At 41.9% G+C, this 8,755-nt stretch overlaps 1 protein-coding gene across 2 annotated transcripts; it reads left to right on the forward strand.

Annotated features, from left to right (window-relative positions):
- Nucleotides 1-258: 258 nt before the first annotated feature.
- Nucleotides 259-5,661, forward strand: LOC131245690 (auxin-responsive protein IAA13-like). 2 transcript variants are annotated; one of them, XM_058245303.1, is made up of 5 exons: nt 259-742; nt 1,404-1,738; nt 3,020-3,158; nt 4,853-4,914; nt 5,260-5,661. In XM_058245303.1, exons 1-5 carry the CDS (start codon nt 363-365, stop codon nt 5,307-5,309), a joined length of 966 nt encoding a protein of 321 aa, XP_058101286.1. In that variant the 5' UTR covers nt 259-362; the 3' UTR covers nt 5,310-5,661. The 2 variants fall into 2 exon arrangements, with proteins under 2 accessions (XP_058101286.1, XP_058101287.1); XM_058245304.1 differs by having other exon boundaries at nt 1,407-1,738.
- Nucleotides 5,662-8,755: the final 3,094 nt, after the last annotated feature.

An 8,755-nucleotide genomic window follows, 5' to 3' on the forward strand; every position in this document is an offset into this window, starting at 1 on the left:
ATGAAATAAATACGCACGTAGCCAACCTGAGACAATCAGACGTTCCTGATTTTCAGCGAATGACATACTCACAATGGACCCCGCAAGATGTGCGGCTCAGATCTCGCAACCCATGCCGCGAAGGGAAGCGCCAATGAATCGCGCTTGAAATTGAAAAATGCACTCGCGCGAGTACACTCGGCATGCCTGTAATGCCATATTGCATACTTACATCCGTACATCTATCCTTTTCTTCTCTCTCTTTCTCGCTCTCTCTCCAAAAGCCGTCTTGACAGCCCTCCTTAAACCGGCATCATCTCTCTTCCCTTCTCAACGTTTTCTCGTGAAAATCAGATCTCATTTGCAAAGAATACAAGAGAAGAATGCAAGGTGGTGGTGGTGGTGGAAGAGCTTCTTCAGGTAGCTCAAACAACGGGTCGATGTCGACGGTTTCGAAGGCGGAGGTGATAGAACAGGATTACGTTGGCTTGTCTGAGGTGTCTTCTTCCTACCAAACGAACAAACGCACGCAGCAGGAGGTTGAGGTTGAGGAGGAAGACGACCATGGAACCGAGCTTGAGCTAGGGCTTGGGCTCGGCCTCGGGCTTGGGGCGAAGGTTAAGCCGTGCGCATGGGGGGATTACTGTAGGATCCTCACTGCCAAGGATTTCCCTTCTTCCATGGCTTCTCCTAGGGTTTCTGTTGCTGGTACGAAGAGAGCTGCTGACTCCGTTGCTCAGGAACTCGGATCTAATGCGCCCTGGTGCGTGTTTTTTTTCTTTTTTTTTCATTTCTCTCTTTTATTGATTTTTGTTTTAGGGTTTTTATCAGTACTACCCTCTGGTTTCTGACATTCACAGTTATCTCCCCGTGGTTTTTTATATTTGTAAATACGCCCTACGTACGTTCCCACGCTAACTTGCTGTTAACGGCCGGCGATGTATTTGATACGGGAGATTACCAGAATTCCCTTCGTTCCTTAACAGCGAGGGCATCTTGGTCATTTCCTTTTCTTAACGGCCGTCAACTTCCCGACGCGTTAGATACGTGCAATGACCAGAATGCCCTCTATAAGATGCTGGTCCTTATACTCCTTTCCTTGACATCGAGGGCATTTCGGTCATTTCATTATCACATACAACGGCATACGACTGAACTTTCCTTGATAGCGAGGGCATTTCGGTCATTTCATTATCACATACAACGGCATCCGACTGATAGGCTACGGCCACTAACAGCACACTAGTTGACATGGGACTGTTTATTATTAGGATGTATTCATAAATGTTAGAAACCGCAGGGAGGTATTTATAAATTTCAGAAATTTCAGGAGGGTATATATCAAAAAAGCCATTTTATTTTATTTTTTTGAAAGATTTTTATTTATAAATTTTTTATTTATTTGTTATTTGGAATGGATGCAGCAGTCAGGTAGTGGGATGGCCACCCATAAGGGCGTACAGGATGAACAGCTTGGTGAGCCAGGCAAAGGCTTCTGCTGAAGAGAATGGCACAGATGCCACCTCCAATCCTAATGCTAAGAAGAGTCTTATTAAGACTAATCATCCACCTAATAAGATTATTGATATTAATAAGAAAAGTAATGGTAAGAAAGAGAAAGGTAATGGAAAATCTCAGTTTGTGAAGGTGAATATGGATGGAGTGCCTATTGGTAGGAAGGTGGATTTGAATGCCCACGTCTCCTATCAGACTCTGGCCCAAGCTTTGGAAGACATGTTCCACACACCCACCTCCATTAGTGAGTTCTCCTCTCTCTTTTCTTCTTCTTTCATGATGATGATGCTTTTGTGCCTCTACTTTTCCATTATCAAATGTCCCTATGTGCATTTAGCCATGTATTCACATATACCCATTAATAAATAATAATAAAAAACCACGTGTCTCGATAGGAGCCATTAAACAAACAGCAGGTTTGCTCATGAATACATCCTGGCATATTACAATAAGATATGTTGGGATTCGTAGTGTTAGATATGGGTTTTTTTTACAATGACCCAAACTGTTTATTTTATAGGTCTCTCCTTGGATGGAATATATGCCTGAAAAAAAAAAAAAAAAAAAACTCTTGGATTGCATATTTCAGTGGAATGTGTAGTGTTAGATTTGGGTTTTTTCCAATGACCCAAACCGTTTATTTTACAGGTCTCTCCTTGGATGGGATATGCCTGAAAAAAACTCTTGGATTGAATATTTCAGACCTTCGAGTATGCAAAGGTTATAGTGATAGTTGATGTTCAAAGTAAAAGAGCCAAATTATTGAAGGGTTGAAATAATCCAATTGATTGCTTTTATTATTATTTTTTCCACTATACAAGGTGAGGATCACCATATAAACGGTTTAGATTGTTGGGAGATGACCCAGATTCAAAGGCTTTATTGCAATTTGTTGCGATGTGTTCGCCCAAACCTCTTCACTTGTATATGTAATGGTTAGCGTAATTATCATCCACCCCATCTCTTCCGAACATGGGGAGCTGCATGTGTCAATCGGGACAGATCGTTGTGTACATGTGAGTCATGGGTTCGTGCCATCTCCACCAAACATGTGCATCGCATGTATGCCAATTGGGACCACGCATATTGCTCTTGTAAGCACTTAGTTGCTACTGTGATCGGGCTCCACATCAGATCTGCTGAACACACCGTACATGTGTATGTTGATCGGGAGTGATGACCAAGTCAGCCACCATTTTGGATGGACACATGGATGGAGCTGTGGTCCAAAATTGTGGCAATCTAGCCACCCCAATCGCCTCCTCTTGAAACAACTGTCAAGGGAAAGAGATTTGAGTCCGCATTCCGTAGGTAAAAATCGTGGTCATGTGATGTTCATGATCTCTGTAATATTTGGGCTATGGCATAGCTATGTGGTGGCCCACCAGATCCAACTGTCCTGATTACACACATTTGCAGTTGGGTTTGCAACTCAAGAGTGGTTGAACAGATGCATATATTTGTTCACAAGTAGTGTAGAATTCATTCAAGAAATTTCTTGTAATTTGGTGTTATGCAATTATAGGACCCAACGCATCTCAAGAAGTCGAAGCCATGGAGGAAGCGACAAAGTGCTCAAAGCTGTTGGATGGCTCTTCTGAGTTTGTGCTCACATATGAAGATAGGGAGGGGGATTGGATGCTTGTAGGAGACGTTCCTTGGGGGTATGCAGCATTTCCTTTAATTACATCAGAAAGAAAAATTAATTGCAAAAGAAAATATGTGTTCATCTTCCTGACTGGGCATATCCATGTATCTATGTATTTATTTTAATCTTGGTTAGATTATTGCAGGCCTAGAAGATTATCTATCTAGATTTAAATTCTTAGTGTAAGATGTCATCTCGTTTATTAGTTCTCATTTCCACAGCAGTCCTTGCACTTTATAGCTATTATATGTGATCTTCTCTACTGCCTCTAGAGGAATGGGTTTTTGTGCATCTGGATTGTGTTCCATGCACGTTGTAGATGTGTATGGTAATCCAAAATACACATCCTTCAGATTCCACCATTGACCTGCCACTAATAAAAACATTTCTTAGACAGACTATCCTATCTAATAAATAGATGGACCTTTTCTTGCAGAATGTGAACCATTTCTGGCTTTTTAGTGTCCATTTGTATGCCACGCATGAAGGGGTTAGGATTTTCCAAACAGTATCTTTTAGGCTATGGTCCATTCACTATTTAATTGATACAATGAATGGTTTCAATCCTGTCCCTGTGCATCACATGCACAGTAATCATGTGGAGTCACTGTGCCTCCAGAGGTACTGATTCCTGTCCCCTATTATGTACTGAATGTCTACATGTTTTTGTAATTGTACTGTACAAACCCTATTCCTTGTGTAGAACATCCTGGATAAAACCCTCTCTTTCGCCACCATGTCACTTGTGTAGAATATCCAAGCCCTGTGAAAAGTGGGTCACACCTTGAAGATCTCTGGGGCAAAAAAAAAAAAGGCTGCTCCACTCATCAGGCAGGCAATGCTATTGAAATCAATGGTCAGCTGATTGTCTGACTCAATGTGCAAGTGTGGCCCAGCTAGTGAATGAATTGATATAATCGACGTGGCAGGCAATCTTCATGGTCTTGCCTATCTTTTGCATGGCTCAGATGTTCTATGCACAAGATTTTCGAGGACAAGGCCAAGCTGCATGTGTCCATCTCCCCTTATCTTGTATAAACCCAAAGCCCATTTGATTGTTAACCTTATTTAAGTACTTCAAAAAGCCCATTGGATTGCTATGTTGTTTAAATATCATCATTATACCTTGTACCAACTATTTGGGGCCTGCTTGTTTAAATATTTGTGTAAACCCAAAGCTCACTTCATTGCGACATTAGTTGAGTATAATCAGCCCAATTACATCCATATTAAAGTTTTATACCATTTATTTCTAGTCAGAAGTAGTCAACCGCAAATTTCACCATTCTATTTGTAGCAATTATTTCCAAAATGACCCCACCTTTTGATTGTGGACATGGAAGTTGAATTCAACCATTTGCATTGTTGGATCCTGAAATACCCCACCCCTACAATTTTTGGGATCCAATTTGAGTGGTTCATCATGCATCTGTATTTAAGTAGTTTGCTATTTGTATCAATATTCAATATGCCCTCACTGACAACATTGTACCATTTGTTCCCAATATGCAAACTTCATATTTCTACTTCAACCATTAGCACAAAATGGTTCTACTCACATTACAGATATCCCTATTTCTGCCATCCATTTCCAGGATGCCCCATTCTTTTTCTGCCATGTATGCTGCACATAACATAACTCTTCTATTTTCCCTCTCAAATTGTTCCATGTGATGCTTACACATTTTTCATTGTTTGGATTGTGTGTAGAATGTTTTTGAACACCGCGAAGAGGCTGAGAATCATGAGAACATCTGACGCTAATGGACTTGGTAACTCCATACTTATAAACCATGATAAACCAACAATGAGGCTGTGTTTGGGTGCACAAGTAAATTGAATTGCAAACAAATACTTCAATCTGAAGGAAATGTCAGATGCTAACAATGTTTGGTACACTTGCATAATGAGGAAGTAGCCCTTGAGCATGTTCCTTTAAAATCCAAATTGGAAGTAGCCTAAGTGCAATTTGGAACTATTGAGGCAAAAAAAGGAAACTGCGATTTGTTTATTAGTTGCAATTCAAATTGATAGTGTGTCCAGACGCTCCCTAAACAATGGTAAGTTTGAATCCTTTTCCCTTTTTTCACGTCTTATCTTCTAGACTTCTTCCACAGCTCCAAGGTTTCAAGAAAAAGGTGAGAGGCAAAGAAGCAAGCCTATCTAACCAACTCAGAGCAGGTAAACAGCATCAAAGTGAATTAGGTGAAAGAAAGAAAGAAAGAAAAAAGGGAAAAGAAAGTGGGTTTGATTGAGATCAAAGCATTCTGCTAAGTACTACCCATTTGTTTGCATTTTGTTCTTTTTATTTTTGCTCATTTTGGGAATTCCAGCTTTTTGGGTCGCTCGTGCCATATGATATACGGCTTCTTCCATCTCACCCGACGTTTCTTGGTGTAATATATGATATAATGACTCGCGGAATGCATCACACTCATACTGTAAATAAACATGGGAGTCTGTTGATTGCTAGGGTTTTCAGGATGCAAGAGAGTGAAACTTTGGTTTCTGCTTTGTGATGTGAGGATGGTTTGGATGATTTCTATCTTTGGCAGCTTTGGATTTTATACAGCAGTCATGCCTTAAATTTTATTTTATTTTTATTTTTTATTTTTTTAAGTAGTTTCCTAGTTTGTCTATTCATGAATCTATGGACATGAACTCCATGAAGATTGATGGTCCATATCTGAATTGGGTGCATGCTTTTTCCATACAGAACAGGTGATTTGTGTCCGGTGATCATAACCATTAGTTGGGAGTGGCCCATCATACAGAATTAAGTCATGAAAACCTTAAGTATTATTATATTTATAAACTTCTTGTAGGGTCATTAAATCCTTGTATTACTATTTATGAACATTTATAAGGTGAAGCCCAAGTCCAGCCCACTTGCTTTACGGCTGACCCAACCTGCAGTCTGATTTGTTTTACCTGAACCCAATTAAGCAGCAGGTAAGGCGAGCTGGACCCCTTAGGCCATACCCAGCCATTTCTTGGGGTAGTAGATCTTCTTTGTCTATTTTCATTTGAGCTTTCCCATTCCCTATGTAATATATAGGGGCCAACTTTCCAACTTATCCAATCAAAGGTTCAGATGAATCCATAGGATCAGTCAGATCAGAATCTGAATTGTAGCAGTGTTCATATCAGCTAAATCGTCTGGTCAACTCACTGTGATTGGCCGTACAGCTGATGTTGGCATGGTTAAGACCATTCAGTGGGCCACACTGCAGAGGTGCCATAGCCAAGAACTTCGCACTAAACCAACTTTCCTGATGCTCTGAACTGTGCCAACTCCAGGTACTGGGCAAAGTCCGTCGATTGATGGAAAGGATGGTATGATTGGCCCACTAGATGAAAGAATCAGACCACGCTGATTTCGTGTCCCAGGATTGGGGATCGAGCATGATGCACATAAGACGGCCTATCTTGCTGACGTTCCCTTGGCGTATAAGGGGTCTGAGATCTCTCTGGAACTGTTGCGTACGAGGGATTCTAGCTGGAACTGTTTGGTAGGCTAAAAGGGGTTTACCATTACCACACGCATTTCTACATTCAGGGGCTCTGTGGGGCCCACCGTGATGTATGTGTTTTATCCACGCGGTCCATTTTAGGGCACGCATGCGAGCCACGTGTCAATTGGGACCCATTGTGCAATTCTTCTACTCATTTTGATGGGTCATTTTAGGGCATGCATGCAAGCCACGTGTCAATTGGGACCCATTGTCCAATTCTTCTACTCATGTGTGATGTACCTGATATATTGACAGCCTGATTTTTGCCATATCATCTACATGGTGATTCCAATCCCCAACTGTTACACGGTTTGGATGCCCTACCCACAGGTCAGGTTTAACTCGCAGGACGCGGATTGGGTAGTACCCCGCCCCGTCCCGAGCTCGAACAGGCTGGGGCTTTGAGGGGCCCACCGTTATGTATGTGTTTATCAGCACCGTCCATCCATTTTACCATATTATTTTAGGGTACAAGAACAAAAATAGGCGGTTACAGGGCTCAAGTGGAGTGGGGATTAAACAACTACGGTTGAAAACTTTTTGGGGGCCACCGAAGTTTTGGATCAAGCTGATCAAGCAGATATTCGTTTTTTGCCTTCATTCAGGTGTATGTAACCCTTGGATTACAAATAAACATTACAGTGGGTTGTAGAAAGGTTTCAACGGTGGGATTCATTATCACCACTGCTGTGGTGCACTTGAGCCTTGCATCTGTTTCATTTTTGGGCTTGTATTGTGAATTGATATGGCAAATGGATACACGGTACATAATTCCATAAATAAGGGTGGGCCCTTCAGAGCCCAGCTCGTTCCCAGCTCCGGACAGGTGCGGGTAGTACCTAATCCGTGTACTAGCTCGGATGTCCACGTGTAGAGTGCGGTGGCGATTAAAAGTCTAGTAGATAAATTACTGACAATGGCTGGGGTAAGTGAGTCGGATTGCCTGTGACCCGGGTACAGGACTCTAAGCCCGGGGCTTTGTGGGGCCCACAGAGATGTTAGTGACAAATCCACTCCGTCCATATGTTTTGAAAGACTAATAATAGGACCCGGATCTAAAAATCAGGCAGATTCAAAACTCAGGTGGGCTACACCAAACGAAACAGTGGGAACGGAACCGTCTACGGTTGAAACCTTTCTGGATCTGATCACGATGTTTTTATGCCATCAAAACCGTTCATAGTGTTATTACCGCTTAGATAAACTGTGGGTACAAATATCATCCTGATACAAAGCTTCTGCCGGCCCCGTGTTCAATACACACTGTTTCGTGTGGTATGGCCCACATGAGTTTTGGATCTGCCTGATTTTTAGTTTCCAGTCCAATCATGGCCTTTCAAAACAGATGGAAAGAGTAGATTTGTTACTCACACCTCTATATGCACCACACAGCCCCTGGCACAGGAATATTTATGTGCCGGGGTCACGGGCAATCCCCCTGATTTTTATTTACACCGTCCATCCATGTTTTCATATTATTTTAAGGAATGAGCCCAAAAAGGAGGCAGATCCAAGGTTCAAGTGGGCCACACCACAGGAAGCAGTGGTGATAATGATGCCACCGTTGAAACCTTCCCAGGGCCCACCGTGATGTTTATTTTCATGTTCATAGGATTACATAGACCTGGATGAAGGGAAAAGATAAATATCAGCTTGATCAAAAACTTCCGTGGCTTCCAAGAAGTTTTCAACGGTGGGCGTTCTGTTTTTGTGTGTTATGGCCCATATGAGTGTTAGATCTGCCTAATTTTTAGTTTTCTGTCCAATTATAGTCTTGCAAAATAGACGAATGGAGTGGATTTATCACGGACATCTCTAAGGGCTCCACATAGTCCTGACACAGATTGCATATCATTTTGAGAAATGAGCTAAAAAAGAGGCTGATCCAAGGTTAATTGGGTCACACCGCACCAACGGTTGCATATCATTTTAAGGAATGAGCTACAAAAGAGGCTGATCCAAGGTTCCAGTGGGTCACACCGCAGGAAGGGCAGTGATAATGATGCCGCTGTTGAAACCTTCCTATGGCCCACCGTGTTGTTTACTTTCTATATAACTTATTCATAAGGTTACATGGAAGGGAAAAAGGCAAACATTA

The sequence above is a fragment of the Magnolia sinica genome, chromosome 5 (assembly GCF_029962835.1).
Source record: "Magnolia sinica isolate HGM2019 chromosome 5, MsV1, whole genome shotgun sequence".
Taxonomy (NCBI): domain Eukaryota; kingdom Viridiplantae; phylum Streptophyta; class Magnoliopsida; order Magnoliales; family Magnoliaceae; genus Magnolia; species Magnolia sinica.